At 40.9% G+C, this 20,933-nt stretch overlaps 1 protein-coding gene and 1 long non-coding RNA gene across 2 annotated transcripts in view; one reads left to right on the forward strand and one right to left on the reverse strand.

Annotated features, from left to right (window-relative positions):
• Window positions 1–20,933, reverse strand: part of MAP3K15 (mitogen-activated protein kinase kinase kinase 15) — a 204,892-nt gene that overhangs the window by 31,816 nt on the left and 152,143 nt on the right. Inside the window, 8 exon segments of the mRNA XM_037820970.1 lie at window positions 5,279–5,384; window positions 5,622–5,752; window positions 7,383–7,510; window positions 10,061–10,194; window positions 11,869–11,887; window positions 11,889–11,954; window positions 15,618–15,713; window positions 17,250–17,299. Of these exon segments, the coding sequence (XP_037676898.1) occupies window positions 5,279–5,384; window positions 5,622–5,752; window positions 7,383–7,510; window positions 10,061–10,194; window positions 11,869–11,887; window positions 11,889–11,954; window positions 15,618–15,713; window positions 17,250–17,299 (730 nt within the window).
• LOC119522561 lies at window positions 6,635–17,918 on the forward strand. Its single transcript, XR_005214468.1, has 3 exons — window positions 6,635–7,747; window positions 16,476–16,546; window positions 17,514–17,918. It is a non-coding gene; the product is annotated as an uncharacterized LOC119522561 (long non-coding RNA).

Genomic DNA, 20,933 nt, shown 5'->3' on the forward strand with positions numbered 1-20,933 from the left:
GGAGATACAACCTGGTTGGGGGAAGATAGCCGTCAGCCAAAGGACACTGCCCTGCCGGTGACAGGGGACTTATATTCAGAGGGACCCAGTAGGAAAAACAGGAAGCCACAGCCAGACCCAGAGAACACAAAGCCAGCTTCCAACAGTACCAGTCAAGTCACAGCTTTTCCCACCCTGTGCATGTTTGAATCTGTTATGTACCCCCATAAAAGCCTATGTTCTTTTAATCTACTCTTGTAGGGGCAGACCTATTGTGAGTGGGACATTTTGATTAGATTGTTTCCATGGAGATGTGACCCTCCCCATTCAAGGTAGGTCTTAATTGTCTTTACTGGTGTACTTTATGAGAGGATAAAAGGCAGAGACATTTTTAAGAGAGCTCAGAGACACTTAGAGAGAAAATGCCCGGAGACATTTTGGAGACAGCACTGAAACCAGAACAGGAGGGCAGCTAAGAGATGACATCCCGAGTTTTCCCTGGAGAAGTGAAGAGAGGACCCCCAGACGCTTAGAGAGAAACACCCTGGGAGAAACAAGCAAGGATGCACAGGAGCTGAGAGAGAGAAGCTAAGACAGAAGCCCAAAGACATTTTGGAGAAAGCAACAGAAACCAGAAGCTAACCCTGGGAGAGGCCCAGCAGACTATGGCCACGTGCCTTCCCATGTGACAGAGGAATCCCAGATGCCATTGGCCTTTCTTCAGAGACGGTATCGTCCTTTTGATGCCTTAATTGGGACATTTTCATGGCCTTAGGACTGTAAATTTGTGAACTAATAAACCCCCATTGTAAAAGCCAATCCATTTCTAGTATTTTGCATTCCGTCAGCTTTAGCAAACCAGTACACACCCTCTCCCTGTCCTTCCAGGAGCTAATGAGTAGGAAGCGAGGTGAGGGAGGGAGACAAAGGTGACACCCACACCTGAGACTCTACCTGCTGCTGAACCTGGCAGGGACATGGAGGGAAGTTGAATTTCTGAATGAGGACCAGAGTGTTGGTTAGTATATTGGCCTGAACCCACCACCCCCCCCCTTTTTTTTAAAACTTTGTACAAAAATTTTATTATGTTGCTCAGCAGGCAGTTTTGCTAAACACCATATTCTGCAAAGAGATAACATGTAATACAATTCACCATAAATAATCCCTCATGTTGAGAGCTGAGCATTCTATAACACTATTAACTTGTAAGCATGTCAGCACATGAAAATTTACATGGAACAAAATCATTTAATAATATATATATTTTTAAAGATGAGAACAATACCACCTTCAAGTAAATCTGAACTACTTCATTGCTACAGTAACATAGATAACAGGTAGGATTGCAGTTCAATTGTGAACCCTTTTAATTGCTGAACTCAGACTGTATTTGCTTCTTAAAGTGACATTAAGACTTTGTCTTTATTATCTCAGAGTGATTGGATAAGTCACAGGAAGGGACCACTGCCCTCGGCAGGATTGAGAGGAGGCATGGAAGACAAAAATAAATGGCTTTTATGATAACATCTTTGAATCCTACAAGTTCAGCATGTTGGTTATGTCCATAAATGCGATTATCTCAAAGGCCCCTTCCAGCTCTAATAATCTGTGACTTCTAAGTACAAATTAGTCTTACTTTTATTTGATTTACTTCATTAACAAACACTTTGATTGCCCTTGCAATTGGAGCCAGGTACCGGTCTAAGCACTTCATAAACATTAACTCATTTAATCCTCATAAAAACCCTATGAGGAAAAAAAAAAACCCTATGAGGTAGATACTGTGAATATCTCCATTTTACTTATGAAGAAACTGAGGCACAGAGAGGTTAAGTAACATGCCCAAGATCACACAACTGTCAAGTAGTTGAGCCAATATTTGAACCAAGGATGTGTATAGCCATAAACCAGAACAGAGTTCCTGTCCCAGGGACCCCAGTGAACCCAGTCCTTAAAAGCAAGAGGGCTGCAATAATTCCTCTCCCATAATTCCACTACCCAAGAAGAATGAAAATGTATGTCTACACAAAGATTTGAACACAAATGCTCGTATCAGCATTATTCACCATAGCCAAAAAGTAGAAATCACCCAAATGTCCATCAACTGGTAAATGGATAAACAAAATATGGTATATCCATACAATTGGTTTCTACTCAGCAACAAAAAAGAACCGATGACCGAAACATGCTACAAGATGGACAAACTCAAAAACATTATGCTAAGCAAAAGCTAGATGCAAAAGACCACAATTTGTCTGTGAGTGCTTGGAGGCTTTACAGACCCCAGAAAAGTAAGTTCTTAAAGTTAATCCATTCCTGTGGGTGCAGACCCATTGTAAGGAGGATCTTTTGGTGAGTAGGATCTTAAGATGTACCCCACCTCATTCAGAGAGGGTCTTAATCTTCTTACTGGAGTCCTTTATAAGAGGATGAAATGCAGAGAAAAAAGCCTCAGAAGACAGAAAAGACACAGAAGCTGAGAGAAAGCCACTGAAGCCAGAAGCTGGAAGCAATGAAACCTGGGAGAGAAGGGAGAGACCAGCAGACTCTGCCATGTGCCTTGCCATGTGACAGAGGAGTCCTTGATTTGGGCATGTTCATGGCTCAGAACTGTAAGCTTGTAAGCTTATAAATTCCCATTGTTAAAGGCCAGCCCATTTTATGATATCTGCATTTCAGCAGCTTAAAGCAAACTAAAACATGGTATCATTCTGTTTGTGTGAAATGGCCAGAACTGGCAAAGCTAGAGAAACAGAAATGGAATCTGGTGGGCTAGGGCTAGGGTGGGAAGTGGGATTGACTGCAAATGGGCATGAGGGCACTTTCAGGGGTGATGGAAGTGTTCAAAAACTGGATTGTGGTGGTGGCTGCACAACTCAGTAAATTTACTAAAAATCATCAAATTGTGCACCATTTAAAATGGGTGCATATTATACGTAAGTTATACCTCAATAAAGCTGTCAAAAAAAAAAAAAAAAAAAAAAAGCAAGGTAGGGGGGCTGCCCCTGGTTAGAAACACCTTCCCTCTGGTTCCAGCAGGTTTATACCTAAAGTGAAAAGCCTTCAGAGGAACACAGGAGGGGAGGATTCCAGGCCAAGAAGTTGCCCACAGCCTTTGGCTCTCCTGGAAGTTGCCCTGACAGCCTCTGGAGATTTTATGTGGAAAGCCCCACCATATTTTCATGTCCTACCGGAGTTCTGTACTAACCAGCCAAGAGTTCTTTACAGAACTGCTCTGTTTTGCAAGGAGTAATTATATGCAGGAGAATTTCATAGTCAAAACAAGACCCCTTCATTATTATCCCTCAAATACCCCTTGCATTATTTTGCAATTCAAAATCCATGCCTCCTCAAGCCAATTACTTGGGAAAATGTGATATGCAACAATGAATTATACATGCATCTTTGTGAATTTTTTTCCTCCTTGGGGATGCTAATTATGAGATAAATTGTTGGGGGTTTTATGTCTTGAAATGACTCCTTGTCATATCAGAGCCCCTCTTACTATGTATTGCAAAGCTAATTGGTGACTTCCAAAGAGGAGGACAGAAGTTACTGTCAACCTGGGCAGTAAAATGCTCAGAGAAAAAAAATGTGCCAGTCGTACAAACATATGTATATATTCATATATAAGTATATGCATATGCATGTATATATATGAGTATGTATATATATTTATGTGTGTATATGTGTGTGTGTGTGTATCAGAAACAATGAATGAAACTTCTATACTCTCTTTCTATTCCAAAGATCTTTCTTTGGAAGATCTTGATGGAGCCCTTGGAGTAATATTTTCCTCTTTTGAGATGTATGTACCTCCTCCCTTACATTACAACTGACAGATCATTTTTGCTGCATAAACATTCCTTTTAGAGAAGGAATGTGTCTCCACTGTGGGCGTCCAGTAGCCAAGATACAACAACCCTCTTGTTGAAGAAAAGTCTTTCAGAGCTGAGACATTATTCACCAAAAATAAGGCCAAAGCTGTCCACTCCACCGTTTGGGCAACTACGTGGAGAGAAAACAGTCATCTGTCTTTTGTAGCTTATTTCAGAGCCATAATAGTATAAAAGCAGGCTTGTAATTCTATCAAGCCAGACCTCTGCAATCCCTGTGTTCCTCCTTAGGGAACCATAAACCTTTACTTATGAGAAACCAAGACTTCTTTCCAAGGATCAAAGTTTTTGCTAGAGTTGTTTCTAAGCAGGAATTTTGAAAAATGATAGGATCGATTTTTTCTTCTTCCTCTGCAGCAAACCTCTCTTGACCCCCATCTCCCCTTCGGTCATTACCCCATTTCTCTTCTCCCGTTCTCCCTGGGATCAATTCTGAGTGGGCTTTCACAGATACCGTGCTACCAGAACTGCCCTTCTCAAGGCCACTGGTGGCTTCCCTGCTGTTAAACACAGTGGTCATTTTCTGGTTCTCCTACCTCAACTATCAGCAACCTTTAACAATGTCTCCCTCCTCCTGGAAATACTTTTCTTACTTGGCTTTTCTGCCATTTTTTTTTTTTTTTTTTTGGCAAGCAGAAAAAGAATTTACTTTAAAATATTGAGTGGCTCACCACACCCTTGGGTGGGAGAGAGGACCAGGCTTGGAGGCAGGGAACAATGGCCACAGCTTGCATCCCTGAGCCGGGACACAGGGCATTTTAACTGTTATCCTACCCACTGGTTTTGTAAAGTTAAAGTTAGCAGGTAATTTTACACCACTCTTCGAATCTGGTCCCTCCCAACCCTTAAAGATTCCGTCACTGGCACACTGCAAAGAAAATCCAATTCTTCAAACCCACTTAGAATCTCATATTATCCAGAATTAGCCCCGCTAGGAAACATAATCACATATCATATCATCATCATATCAAAACACAAGGTTCCAGAATTCACTAAGGCTATTTTCATGATAGACTAATAACATTTCCTAATAAACTGCCTGAGGAATACCTGTTACTCGAATTTACCCACGATTTTGAACAACATGGTACTAACTTAAAAAAGACACTGCCATTTTGCTGATCAGTTGAGAAATCCTCAGGAAACCTCAAGCAGAGCACTGCACCCACTCAACTTTTGAAAGAGAAGACAGTAAGGCAATCTCATTGCCACAAGTAGATGGCTAACTGCCTCATCAAGACAACATTAAAATAATTTGAGGTGGGGGTGATACACTATCCACCACCAGTATCAATCCCAATCTGTGCTGAGAAGGTGCTCAGAAAGTAACTCTTGTGTGGCCGTATCTTATGCGGAAAGCACAACTCCAAGATGGCCGCCCACATTGGGCTTGCTCTGCTTACCTGCAAAAGTGTCCGTACATGGATTCACTCCTGCAAGTCGTTTAGAGGTTCCAAAATCGGAAATTTTCACCACTCCACTGTAGGTATTTACCAGAACATTATCCCCGTTTAGAAAAAGAACATCAAGGGCTTAAAGACAGATTTTAAACAAACTAACATGAAACAGATTTGGACTTCAAGAAAGGGTCACACAGGTTCCTAGGAAGACTGGACTTTGTGCTTTGAGGACTGTCATGGTAAATCTTACCCCTTCTGGGATTCAGTCATTCAGCAGACACAACTGACAGCTCTCATGATCTGATAGGAGCACAATGAAGCCTCATCGGCTTGAAAAAGCAAGTACCTTTATGTCTCTGTGCACTATCTGGTTTTCGTGGAGATAGTTAAGGCCTTCCAGGATCTGCTTGGTGTAAAACTTGATCGTGGGTTCCTTCATCGGCCCCCATTTGGATCACAAAAGAGCAGAAAGGCTCCCTAGAAACAGATACAGCAGAAAACCCATCAGGGCAATGAAGATTCAATTCAAAGAGTTTGGAGAGGGGTGATACTTCTACCTAATGTAGGCATTTTCCCCAACATCATTGTATCTGGGCCAAATGTGACCCGTTTGCTCCCTCTCTATTGCTGATTTCCCAGATGTGCCAGCACCACAGCCCAAGAAGGGCGTGTTAGCTGCACAAGGTCAGGAGGAGAGTGAAGCAGTGCTCTACGAACCTGAGAGGCGTGAACAAACGTTGCAGATGACCCGGGCCACGTGAAGCTCGGACTCTGTCCAACTGTCTCAACCTGAAGCCTTGAAAGCAGAGGTGGACAGGTCCAGCGCAAGGGGCCCTATTAGGACAACAGGGACTAGGATTGGAGGTTGGGCCTCTCTATCCTCACTGGGAGAAGGCCCCGATGCCTGCTCACAGCTGCAGGAGCCCCTGCCCCCATTATTCTATTAAACATTGAACATTTGGGCAGAAAGCAAACCTCCCTTTGCTACATTCTGACCACTTGTCCCAGAGGTCATTGTGTGAGCTCCAGGTGGCACTGCCTGCTGGCAAGAACAGGCCCTTGTACATCAGCCCGTCTCAGCTATGCCACTTACACATGCTAAGGGACCTTGCTAAGCCTCAGTTTCCCCATCTGTAAAAAGGGGATGAGCGCACCTACCTCTGATTCTGCTCTTCACCCTTAAACTTCATGCCTGGAATAACAATTAATGTGAACAGCGACTGACATACTTTCTCCTAGACTATGCTCAACTTGAGGGAAGAAACTGTAATTTATTTATTATCCTTAACGTAACCATCAAAATCTAGCCCCCTGCCCAGCACATAGTAGGCCCTTAATAAATGCTGGTTGAATCAATGAATGAATACAGACTTCTAACAGAAGGTTTTGCATTTATATATTTGCTGTATAAATATATAAAATATATAAATGAGTATTACTATTATTATGATGACCACTATTATTTCATTGTACACATATGGAGCTCTCTGCCACACATTGACCTAAGAGCATTACATGCATCATCTCATTTAATCCACCCAACAATTCATTGTTGATTCCTGAGAGCACAGAAAGGTAAAATAATTTGCCCAAGGTCACACAGCTTGTAGCTGGAAGGGCCACGATTCAAACCAGAGAGTCTGGCTCAAGATCCGAGGAACAAACTCCTGTAGCATACTTCCTGCATTTGGGGTTCTCTAGATAGAGCAATGATGTGTGATTTAGTAATCAATGTTTTTTCGCAATGACATTTTTAAAACCCATGTCCCCTCTTCCCCATCCTTCTTTAAACCATCTTTAAACAACCAGACTATGAACCCCTCAAGGCCAGCGACCATGCTTCATTCATCTCTGTGTCTTCAGTGCTCAGCTTAATGGCTGGCACTCCACAGATGCTCAATAAAACATTTGCTGAATGACTAGACAAACCAGAAAGAGACTGTTTACCTGAATTGCAAAGTGCGTATCTGGCTCTTTTGGGTACAAAAACTTTCCGACATCTAAAAGGCCTGTCATTTTTTAAATGTCAGGACAGGTAGTGACATTCACATTACATTTCCATTAGTGATTTTCAGAGTCTGAGAGCAGAAGACCAGCAATTACTCACTCCCAGGCATCTGCTCCATAAATATCTTAATGTAGCCGTCCTCCGAAACAGAGCCCAGGTACTGAACGATGTTGCGGTGCTTGAGGTACTTGTGCAGAGCTATCTTCTCATGCAGGGGCTGAGAGTACCTATTGGGAAAAAACAAAGCCAGTGTCTCCCACAAGTCCCTAGGGTTCAGAGCTCGCATCACAGCTCACCAGTACCTGCTGCCATTGAGGACTAGCCTTTCTTTCTGGAAACTTCCCTTGGCTCCCGATACTAACTCAGCTTCTCATCTGTAAAATAGGGAAAACAACGCCAGCCATGCTGGGCTGCTGGGGACCAAAGTGTGTCTAGGTGCTTAGTCAGCGGAGCGCCTGGCAGGGGTAAGTAGTTGATGTGTAACTGCTGCTGTTACCATCGCTACTGTTATGGCTTGAACTCTCCAACTGTCCTTTGTCTCTCTCACCAGCCCCTCTTCCTCTGCTTACTGTGAAGGGTGGTTTTCTGGAAGGTTCTGTCCTTAGCTGCCTTCTAGTCTCATTCCTTTTCAGTCCATTCTCTACCTGACCCCTGTACTACCTCTTCCTAAAATCATATCACTTCTCTACATAAAGAAAGCCCACATAAACACCATACACTCCACGTGGCACACAAGGACCTTCAAAATCAGGTTGAAGTGCACCTTATCTTTGCCCCGTCCGAAGAGTCCTTCGTGGCCCCACATCCTATGTTCAGGTAATATCAGACAATTGGTTGTTCTCTGAATATACTTCGGGCCTTAACGGCTCTGTTCTTCCCTCAGTCTTTTTTCTTTTTTTCCCAAACTACTACTCATTGCTCAAAAACCAGTTCAAAGATGATTTATTTTTCTAACTTGCCACAACACACCTGGGAAAAGCAATTCATCCCTGTGTTCCCCTCTATTATGAGACTAGTCACTTTGCCTTACAGGCAAATCATCTGCATCTCCCACCAAACCGGGAGCACCTTGGGATAAGGACAATATCCTAATCACCTTTCATTCCTCAGTGCCAGTCCTGATTCTGGCATGGAAAGGGGGCCCAATCATCATGAGTTCAGCCTGGAAATTTAGGGAGCTGAACCAGGCAGTCTCCAAGGACCATTCCAGCTCTAAAATCCCAGGATCTTCTATCAGCAATGAAAATCTAGAACTACTGCAACCAACTCAAGGAAGTGGTACATGCCAGAATTTCCTCAAATATATACGACTCCAGCACCTCATCTATCATTAGAATAATAGAACCCTGGATCCTAGGCTTGCTTCTGTGTGTCCCTGGGGATTCATTTTATCTTCCTCAGCTTGGTTTTCTTATTGGTAAAAGGAATAAGTTGGACCAGCTTGTTTCAAGTCTTATCTTATAATTCAAATATCATAACATGCTATGCCATTAAAAATGAAAGAACAAATGAGTGAAGGGTCTTATACCTGGTGGGAATGACTTATAACCCATCCCTAATAAATCACTGACCCCCTGGATGGATGGATCGATGTTTGCACATGGCCATTCAGTACCCACCGCTGGAGGCAACACTGCAGATGGGGTCTGACTATGCTTGTGGACCATGCAACTATTATTTCCCATGCTTTAGTCACTACTACGGATGTAGCTTCTCTGCAAGTGTCCACTGACAGATGAATGGACAAACAAAATGTGGCATGTCCATACAATGGAATACTATTCCACTGTAAAAAGGAATGAAGTTCTGATACATGTGACAACATGGGTGAACCCTGAAGACATCATGTGGAGTGAAATAAGCCAGACACAAAAGGACAAATATTGTATGATTCCACTTGTCTGGAACATCCAGAATAGGCAAATCCGTAGAAACAGAAAGCAGATTGGTGGTTCCCAGGGGCTGGGGGGAGGAGGGAATGGGGATGACTGCTTAATGACTTCAGGATTTCCTTTTGGGGTGATGAAAAAGTTCTGGAAGTAGACAGTGGTGAGAGTTGCCTGACTTTGTGAATGTACATAATGCTACTGGACTGTACACCTTAAGATGAATAAAATGGTAAATTCTCTAGAATGTGTATTTTACCACAATTAAAAAAAAAATGCTTACAGCCAACATTGCCACATTCTTGTTCAGAATTAGGTAGGGTTTATATTTTGAATATTTAATAAGACTCTTAAAAATGGAGAAATAAGTTAGTAGTACTGGTGGTAAAACAAAAACAAGAACAAGAACAAAAACAAAAACAAAAAACCAAATCCATGGGTGAGGTTCAAAGACAGGATATTTAAAAAATCTCTACTGCAAAAATCTAATGTTTTAGTGCATTTAAATTTTCTGTAGTGATACATCTGAACAACTAATAGCCATTTTAACTTGTTACAATGTGAGTTTAAATGCACTGAATCACAGTTACAAATACTCACAAAAAAACCCTCTATGTAAAAATGTAAAACTTCAGACCATGTTGATGGGGAGAAATGAAACTACAGTTTTCTTTTAAAATATGACCCTCGGCAACCCATATGCCTCCGAGTGAACTTATTCCATTTTCTCAGTCAATTTCATATCTATGCAGAGAACAAAAGCAAGAGAACGACAAAATTTTTGATGACCTGACTCTTCCATCTTAACTCCTCTGAACCACCAGTGTTGGACATGGGGATTTGTGGTATTGAGAAGGCAACTGAAGAATGCTACGTGTCTGTCCAACTTGCCTGCTATCCCGTTCTGGGACTTCTTTGATGGCTATTCACACTTGATTGCTCAGATCTCTTCCAGCGTACACGATCCCATATGTGCCCTTCCCCAACACAACACGATTGCCATTGGCATCCTGGTCATACTCGTACTAAAGAGGGAAAATCAACAGGACAGCAAAGCACACAACTTGTGGTCAAGAAGCCTCCCCTACCCCAAAAGTGCAAAAACTGTCTGTGATTTTTTAAATTTATAAATAACATTATTAGAATACAAGGCAAACCACACGTTTCTTCTTAGGTCACATACTTTCCATTAGATAGTTACTTGAAAATGGTAGAATTCTCAGTTAATCATGTATTCACAAAATGATTTTCTAAAATGGAATCCAAGAGATTTAAAAATATGGCTCACGTGATCTTTAACTGGCTCACCTTCTAGAGATTTCCCCCATTTTAATGCTGCAATTTAGAAATGCTTCTAAGCATGTAAAGTACCCCAAAATGGATGTCTTATGAACTTGTCAGCAAACAACCCTTTTTGTATTGCCCCCCAAAAGAATCAAAGGTCAATAAAATTAAATTTCTCTTCTTATGAAGGACACGTTAGGGTTTCCTCTCCCTTTAAGATGTCTAGATCTAGTAAACACATACTGCAAAAATTTGACCTACAACTAGCATTGCTATTTTGTTTCACCAATCTCAGCATCAAAAGCTGTCACGCACGGCTGCATTACAGTCGATTATTTTTGATGATGAAAACAAATGCAGCTCAAGGCTGACCAGTGCTTACTTAGAGCAGGAAGGCAGCAATGGATTGTTTTTGTTTTATATGCTCCACTAAACTGCAGCTTAAACACAGAACTGTGTGTGTGTGTGTGTGTGTGTGTGTGTGTGTGTGTGTGTGTGTGTGTGTGTGTGTGTATGTTTCTGCTCACATCTATTTCTAGGGATAATCATGATAATTAAGATTACTAAAGGTTCCCATTGCTGTCTTATTTAACTAGAAATCAGCCTGTTCCATAAAAGGCTTTTATTTCACATTTTTCTCTGTTGCCCATGTCTACTATCTTCACAGTTCACTTCTACAACAAACTGATTCTAAGCTAAGAATTCTAGTACCTAATGCAGTAATTTAACGCCTTTGATATTTTCTGAAAGAAACCTTAAGGAATTGATTTCAGGCTAGCTTTAAAGTATAGTAAAATGTCATTTAATTGTAATTATTGGGAGAACTTGAATTAGTGACAAATCTGAATGATTGTGCAGAATTTAAACATATCTACGATGCTGTATTAACTGTGGGCTATGACTGATCTGTCCTAAAGAGTTGATGAAGGTCCTACTTTCTTATAAATGACTTAAAAATTTTATATTTAATACACTAAATGCAAGTAGATCTAACCAAAGTCATTTTAGGCATAATGGCAAACGTCTGCTTCCAGCTGGCCAACTATTGGTTTTAAAGTCCTATAAACATTATCGACTAACTTAGCAACAGTTTTTCATAGGTTGTACACAAAAGTAAATTTCAAATTAGTCCATGGCCACAATTTTCTTACAAATTCTGACTAAGAGGATCCCAGAGTCATAAGGTGTTTCTCCAGAAACATTAAACTCACTCTCTGAAAGTCATGGATGCTGATGGCTGGCTGGTTCATAAATGAGGACTTTTAAATATACATATAAAGAATCTCACATGAAGAACATGACATTTTCTTTAAGCATCATAGACATAATAACTACCTTTTAATTTTTCCTTATGTTTCTTAATCTGGGGATGAGGAAGTGGAAAGTGTTTTCATGTTCTAGATCTTCTGACTCACCTCTAACGTGTCTGCATCCCTCTCCCTCCAGCTCGACCGTATTGCCCACCGCGTTGGTTATCATCTCTTTGACCAAAGAGCAAAACCTAGAACAGCAAGTGTGGCAAAGATGCTGCTAGTTATGATCACTCTTGTTCCTCACCTGTAACTTAGCCTTTTTACATTACACTGTGCTTAGATAGAAACCACGCCCTTACAAGTTCATGGAATAATAATCCACTCCTTGAACTGAGAGGGGATTTTATAGTCTAAATACTCACGTGATACTTGAATCCCCTCTATACAGTATCCTACCAACTGGTTAGCCAACTGATGCTTGAACACCTCCAGTGACAGAGAACTCATTACATCTCAAGGAAGTTCATTTTTTGAAGAACTCAGTGAAAAATGTTTCCCTTATATTGAACTCAAGACTTTTTTTTTAACGTGGGTTTCATCCACAGGTCTCTTAGAATTAATCCCTTTCTACGTAACAGCCCATTAGAAATGTAAATAATTGTATACATCTGTGCCGGTTTGAATGTATTGTGTCCCCCAAATGCCATTATCTTTGTGGTCTTGTGGGACAGACGTTTTGGTGCTGGTTAGATTTGCTTGGAATGTGCCCCACCCAGCTGTGGGTGGTGACTCTGGTGGGATACTCCCATGGAGGCGTGGCCCCACCCATTCAGGGTGGGCCTTGATCAGTGGAGCCATATAAAACATGCTGACTCAAAGAGACTGGACAGAGTGCAGCTGTGAGTGATGTTATTTGAAGAGGAGCAAGCTTGCTAGAGAGGAATGTCCTGGGAGAAGCCATTTTGAAACCAGAACTTTGGAGCAGACGCCAGCCATGTGCCTTCCCAGCTAACAGAGGTTTTCCGGACGCTATTTGTCATCCTCCAGTGAAGGTACCCGATTATTGATGTGTTACCTTGAACACTTTATGGCCTTAAGACTGTAACTGTATAGCCAAATAAACCCCCTTTTTATAAAAGCCAATCCATCTCTGGTGTTTTGCATTCTGCAGCATTAGCAAACTAGAACAACATCCTTATAAGTCTTTCCTTGTTGTTCCCTCCAAGTTGTCCCCAGGATTTGTTTGTGAGTCACCCTCCTCAAGTGGTAATTCTTCAAATGTGTTCCTGTATTACTAATCTTCAGGTCCGGCCCTGAGACAACTCATCTCGTGGTGATCCAATCAATGCTAAGGATAGTGGGACCTTCACATTTCTAAGTTGTACACACTATTTCTTGGTGAGATATAAAGTCTTGTATAAGGAAAGGGGGCAAGTAGGAAATGCATATGGTGGCCACATCATTCTACTGACACAGATTAGGCTTAATATCAGCTAGTCCCCTAGAAATCTTTGTCACAAATGCCACTGGGGCACATCAGCTGCTTCCTTCACTTGGGTAGTTGTTTATTTGCATACAAGTGATCTTGACTCACTAGGAAATTTTTATGCAGTATTTTCTCTTAAGATGGCAGGGAATAATTTTGTACACTTTAGGATAATTTTTGCAAAACATATTGAAATATTCTTCTCTCTACCCCATCCTACCTTCTAATCTTCAAAAGCCAGAAAACCCAATAGCCAGGTTTCTTAAGAGTTGTATGGCATGCACTCACAAGAATAACTAAAATTTAGAAGACTGACAATATTAAATATGGTTAAGAATTTCAAGTAACTGGAACTCTCACGCATTACTGGTGGGAGTGTAAATTGATATAATCACTCCAGAAAATTACTGGCAGCATCAACCAAAGCTGAATATAAACTTACCCTGTGATCCAATAATGAACTCCTACGTACATATTCAACAGAAATCGATATATGTGTTCATCAAAAGACATGTACCACAATGTTCTTAGAAATTTTATTCATAATAGCCCCAAAGTGAAAACAATCCAAATGTTCATCAGTAGGAGAGCAGATATATTGTTGTATATTCACACGATGGAACACTACACAGCAATACAAAGAATGAACTGAGACATGACATGGCTGAATCGCATGGATAATACATCAAGGGAAAGAAGTGAGACACAAAAGAGTACAAACTTGTATGTTTCCATTTATTTGAAGTTCAAGAGCAAGCAAAACTAACTGATGGTGACAGAAGTCAAAGTAGCAAGTTACCTCTGTAAAAAGTTTATTAACTGGGAAAGGGGCACAGGTCCCTTCTGAGGTGTGGGTCTCAGGAGTGGGTATACCTTAATCCAATCAGGAGGAAAACATCAAACAAACAAAAATGGAGGAATATGCAAAAGAAATCGCCTGTCCTCTTCAAAAGGATTAAATCAAGAAAGACAAAGAAAGATTGATGATGAACTGTTCCTGATGAACAGGAGACTATACAGATATGGCAGCTAAAAGCAACATGTGATGCTGGATTGGATAATGGATCAGAAAAATAAGAATTTTTTTTTTTTGCTAAAAAGGTCACTAATGGAACAATCAATGAAATCTAAATAAGGTTGATAGATTAGATAATAGTACTGTGTTGATCTTAACTTCCTGATTTAGATAACTGTACTGTGATTACTTATTTGAGTGTCCTTGTTTTTAGGAAACATACAATGAACTACCGAGGAGTAATAGAACATTATGGCTACAACTTACTCTCAGCCCGCAAAAAATAATCATTTGGATAAAGAGAGAATGATAAAGCAAACGTTGTAAAGTGTTAACACTGGGGAATTCTGGGTGAAACGTGGAAATTCTTTGTGCTGCATTTTGAAATTTTCCTGTAGGTCTGAATATTTTCCAAAATAAAAAAAAAATTAATTAAAAAAGTACTGGGAAAGGATTTTAGTAGACATTTCTCCAAATGGTCAATAAGTACATGAAAAGATACTCAGCACCATTAGCTGTCATTAGGGAAATGGAAATCAAAACCACAATGAGATTCAACTTCAGATACATTAGGATAGCTATAATCAAAACAAGGGTGTAGAGAAGGGTGTCGGCAAGGGTGTAGAGAAACTGGAACCCTCATGCACTGCTGGTGGGAATATAAAATTATACAGCTATTTGAGAAAACAGTTTAGCAGTTCCTCAAAATATTAGAAATAGAGTTAGCATATGAACCCGCAATTCCACTCCTAGGTATCTACCCAAGAGAACTGGAAACATACATCCATACCAAAACTTCTGCTTGAATGTTCGTAACAGCAATATTCAGAATAGCCAAAAAGTAGAAACAACCCAAATGTCCAACTGATGAATGGATAAATAAAATTTGGTTTATTCGTATAATGGAATATTATTTGGCAATAAAAAGGAATGAAGTTCTGACATGGATAAACCTTGAAAACACTACAATCAGTGAAGGAAGCCAGACAATAAGACCACATATTATATGGATTCCATTTATGTGAAATGTCCAGATTAGGCAAATATATAGAGACAGAAAACAGACTAGTGGGTTCCTAGGGCTGGGGGCAGAAGGGGGGATGGGTGGAATAGGGAGTGACCACTAATATGGGGCTATGGGGTTTCCTATCGGAGTAATGAAAATGCTCTAAAATAAGATTGTGGTGGTAGTCGCACTATAAACATACTAAAACCACTGAAATATATAATTTAAATTAGTGGATCATATGGCATATGAATTATATATCAATAAAGCTGCAAATGTTTTTTTTTTCTTAAGTTAAAATCTCAAGAAAAGCAGTTTGGCAAATAAACATTTTTCACTAGATGTGCCCTTTAAAATGATTCACCATAATTACATTGCAAATCCACTAATCAGCTATAACTCACCTACTACACTGGTCTTCAGTGGAAAAGTAGATTTGAAAGTCATCAGAATTATCATGGACGTAAAGAAAACAACACCATTCATCAAACTTGGATATGCTATAAAATTTCAATAAATAAGAATACTTATCATACTTAAGTTATGAGACCAATTTTAAATTTATGAGAAAACCTAGCAACAGATTTTCGTCCATTTTATAGATTTCTGAAAGATTCACTGAGGTTTTTAACAGATGCCCCCAAGATTTGCCTTTTATTTCCCTATGAAATTTAAATAACAAGGACATTTATCTTGCTTATGCTTGAGTTTGTTTTTATGAACTGACTTTAAAATATATAAGAACTTACTAGGTATTCAGTGCTAAGCAAAGTATATGGGTGACAGAAAAGACAATACAATATGGTCCCTGCCCTCAAGGAATTTATAATGTCATGAAAGAGACAAGAAAGGCACTTGTGAGGTAATTCATTATGATACAAACAGGATTTCTAGACTTGGAGAATATCAGGACACAGTACTTATAACTATGTAAGGGACTATCACAGTTAGTAGTGTAACACTGCAAATGTTCAAACACATGCTCTTTATATCATCTCAATCTCGGAGTCTGAGTTACCCCAGGCCCTTTACACATTCCCACTGATGGTTGAAACGGCAGCCAGAGGTGTCTCTTCATTTCCTCAAGGCTAATGAAGATGAGAAGGTACAAACAGAAGGTTCTTGACTACATGTTCTCATACAATCTAGACACTGAGTAATATGTTTTTGAAAATGTTCAACATCTTTTGAATTACCTTGTATTTTCTGGGCAGTATAACCCAAACGCACTATGTTCTAAAATTGTTTCTCTCCCTTTAAAGCAACAAAAACATGGTCCTGATATCATGAAACACTGTGATGTGTCCAGGACAGGATTGTACTGCATTTGAAGGTAATTGGGGATTCGTCCAATGACCTGTGGTAGTCTCAAAATCAGAGAAAGGACAGAGAGTTCTAGTCCAAACCCTTCTATTGATGGATAAAGAAACTGACCCAGAGAGTTTGAGAGAGTTTCCCAAGGTCACACAGCAGAGGAGGGATTAGAACTCACATCTTCTTCAGAGCCACCTCCACCCTTGGATATCCTGGCATGATGACGAGCTCAGATGAGTTGTATCAGCCCTGCTTGGGGAATGCCACGTGACTCACACCCAAGTGGTCACCACTCCTGACTCAAAAGGCAAATGCCACAACTCCTCTTAGAAAATACCACAATACCCTTGGCTCTGTTACTCTGCCCAGGAGAGACCCCATTCTAGTGTAATTACCAAAAAAACTCCCAACTTCAGCTCTGGGGGCCCCTGAGTACTTGAACATCAGTGGTTCAACCAAGACCAATTTTCTCTTTCTAGAGACATAACTTTACTTTTTAAAAAGTTTGAGACAAGCGGGTTTTGTCCACTGGATATGAGAAAAACTTCTGAGTTATGATAAGCCAAAAAGTCTTTACTAACAATATACTATGAACTAGCTCAGGCAGGAACAATGAAAAAAAAAATCCATCTTGGATTCCATTAAAGATGAGAATATTATATATTATATAAATAAGTAGAAACATCACATGCATTAAATATCATTTTCTTAGATGTTCTTACCTTATTCCTCTAATGGAAGAGGCTGTAAAATTCCATTTGTGTATTTGTTTCTGCAGGTATCAAAGACAGAAGTCAATAGTTTGATTTTTTTTTTTAAATCAAAGGGAAGCAAATAATCATTTTTTGTTTTATTCTATAGTCAATCATTTCTGCTATTTTACTTTCAATAGAGCATCAGGGGTTAAAGCAACATACTTTGTATAACTTCGAACACCAGAAATATTTTCTAATGTATTAAAAAATTCATTTCTGTCTATAATCCAGTTTAGAGCAAATGATCTAAATTTGAGATGATCTAAATTGGATGTAGAAACAAGAAGTACACAGTGGCCCAACATCTTCTATCAATATATCAGCATACTTTAACATGAGTTTGGGAATAGCCGACGGATGAGTGACCTGCAGAAATATTTGAAGACTGTGGCAAACAGCACTCAGTGTTCACCGATCTCCATTTCTTCTTCTCCCTGGGCACACAGCGAGGCTGTATTTCCCAGTCTCCTTTGCAGCTAGGTTGGGCCATATGACTGAGTTCTGGCCAATGGAATGAGAGGAGTGATGTACGCCACCTGCAGGCCTGGCTCATGAAAAGCTCCACACCAATTCTCTACATTCTCTTTCCCCATCCACTACATGAAGGAACAGAGCCGCCTGCCAACCTGGATATGACATGAGCCATAAATAAATCTGTACCATGCTGAGGCATTGAGATTTGGGGGCTGTTTATTTTAGCAGCTAGCCTATCACAATTAATACAAAGACTTACCAGGATTTCAATCTGCCAAAGATGGAGTTTGTTTATTTTTTTTAACAACTCTGTTCTCCCCCCTCCATTCCCTTCCCTTAAACTTCACACAAAGCAAAGCCACAGAAAGAAGGTCTGAAATCTTGGTTTCCGAACAGCCATGGGCTACAATACCAATATGTCACAACAGAAAATGATTTTAAATGGGAAAACACATTTGGTTGGCCTGAGCAGTGTCATAAATGACGAGTGAAGCCACCCAGGGAGGAGAAGAGTGAGAGCCGAGTGAGCAGATGGCTCAGGAGAACAGCCACGAGCAGTCAGCTAACACATTTCCTGCCATCTTATTGCAATGGCAACAGAAAGAGACTGGGAAGATGGTTCCCAGTGGGAGATGACCCATCCAGACATGTTGATTAAGCACATATTACGTGCCAGGCACGGAGGACAGCAGTGAATAACAAAGCCCTTGTGGGGCTTCCATTTGAGTGAGGGGAGATGGGTGATAAACTGAATAATTATATAGGTGATGGATGGTGTAAGTGCTATGAAGAAAAATAAAGCAGGGGAAAGCATGAAGGTAGGGCAGGGGATCACAATGTTAGACTGGATACTCAGGGAAGGCCTCTCTGATAACTTGTGAGCAGGAAGCCAAAGGAGGTGAAGGGGTGAGCCACATGGATATCTGGGGGAAGAGTTCTAGGCAGAGGGAACAGCAAGTGCAAAGGCCCTGAGGCAGGAGTGTGCTTGGCATGTTCGAGGGCCAGCAAGGAGGCAAGTGAGCAGAGTTGAGTGAAGGGGGAACAAGAAAGAAGGTTGGAGGGCTGATGAGAACAGATCACCCTGTGGGCCACCACCAGGACTTCAGCTTTTACTATGCCTGAGACAGAAGCCACTGGGGGCTGTGAAAAATGAAATATGAAAGGCATCAAAAAGGATTCAACCACATAGACATTCCTGTACAAAAGCTGGGGCCTGCATAATTGGAAGAAGGAATTTGGGGGAAGAAGAAGGATGAGAGCAAAAGTGCACAGGTATGTTAGACCCTATGGGGCCAGCTCAGGGGGGCGGTAAGAGGACAGTCTGGCTCATATCAGGGAGAAAGAGAAAGGGAGGATTATATAAAGGCTTGAACACTTGGTAAGAGAGTCTTGAGTTTTATCTAGAAAGCCAAGGGTGTCAGTAATGATTGGGGCTATCAGGAGGATGAGGACCAGGGCAAGTGGGTTTTCTGGTTGTTTTGTTTTGTTTTGTTTTTAAATCAAGCTTTTTTTAAAAAAAATTAAAGTATAACATACATAGAAAAGGGCACAGATCATAAGTGTTCAGCTCAATAAATTTTCAGAAAATGAATATCCCCTGGAACTAGCATTCTAATCAAAACACATCACCAGCAGCATCCCAGAAGCCCCCCTCATCACTTTCTCATACCCCAAGTCACTAAGTCATCCCCCACCTCCCAAGGGAAACCCCTATTCTGACATCTAACACCATGGAGCGTTTTGCCTGTTCTGGGATATTACATAAATGGAACCATGAAGTACGTGCTCTCTTGTGCCTGCAAGTAGGATCTTTCATAAAAAATACTGGGTTATGGAAGGCAGGGCTGGGGACATTGCTTCTGATTTGGTTCCCAGCTCAGTCAATGGGCACCAAGTACCTGATCAGGGAATCTCTGACCACCATTCTCTTCTGAGCCATCTGTTTGGCAGCATCCTAATGTTTTCAGAGCTGGGGTATTTTACCCTATCCAAGCCACAATGAGGAAATGGTTTTATGATGGTAGTTTCCCATGTCAGTATCAGAAGCCCCCAATAAAAGTGCATTCAGTGAGTGGACTAAGCAGAAGTGGGCCTGGAAGCCAGAGGTGGGGGCACACCTCCAGGGTCCCGACTCAGCTTCAGCCCCATCCCACAATGCCAATGCCGAAGGACAAGGAGGGGCTCGGAGATATGTGACAGTTTTGTATTAAGAGCGTAGACTTTTTGTGTAAGTTTGTCCGGTGGCTGACGTAAGTGTAAAAGGCACAAAAAACAAGAGCTTTCCCAAACCAGCAGCCCTACCAGTGTGGACAACACTGTTGGACTTTGGGGGCCAAGAGAAGCTGAGGGAGAAATGCATCTGTTCCAGCTCTGGGAGGCCTCCTTGCATTGGTGTGCTGGAGGCAGCTTGCACCAGCCTGGGGAGGCCAATTTTGGACATCTCTTCCTAACCCCATGTTCAGTGACCTGATGTTGGTTGCTTGAAACTGGCTTTGGTGAGAGTATTTATCCCACAGAGATCAGCAATCACTACAAGTCAGGGTCTCCTCCTCACACCCCTGGAGACATGGTTGTTAAACCTTTACCAGCATACCTCGGCCTCCTTACTTCCAATAAGTTTCTGAATTCTTAGCTCATAACCCAGGACCTTTGTCTCATCGTACAGTGATGTTCTATGGAGGTGTAGATGTGCAGTCCCTTCTCACCATCTATAGCCCACCAAGAAAAAGTGCAACACCATGTAGAGAAATGTCATCATCTTCTCGGCAAATCCGCTGGGTTTCAAAACCAGAATTTCAAAAGAGTAAATGAAGCAAAAGCAAAGCCTTCCTCTCCAAACAAGAGAGGCAATTTATATTTCTCTCAGTTCCACTGACAACTACAAGCACTTGTGCAAGACATTTCATCATTTAAGGAAAATTAGCATTTGCTGCTTATATAGTTCTTCTCTATTTCCTATTATAGACTACATACAACAAGGTAAAATATGTACAACTAGTGAGATATTATATGCACCAATGGAAATTTCCTTTAAGGGCCAGTAACCATTATAGGATTCAAATGAGATGGGAAAAATTTGTCAAATTCCATGACATCAAAACCATTTTCCTCTAAAAGTATGGAGAGTCACTTTAGTAGCTTTAATTTTTTCTGCAACTACTTTTCAAAATGTGAGGT

The sequence above is a fragment of the Choloepus didactylus genome, chromosome X (assembly GCF_015220235.1).
Source record: "Choloepus didactylus isolate mChoDid1 chromosome X, mChoDid1.pri, whole genome shotgun sequence".
In the NCBI taxonomy this organism is placed as follows: domain Eukaryota; kingdom Metazoa; phylum Chordata; class Mammalia; order Pilosa; family Megalonychidae; genus Choloepus; species Choloepus didactylus.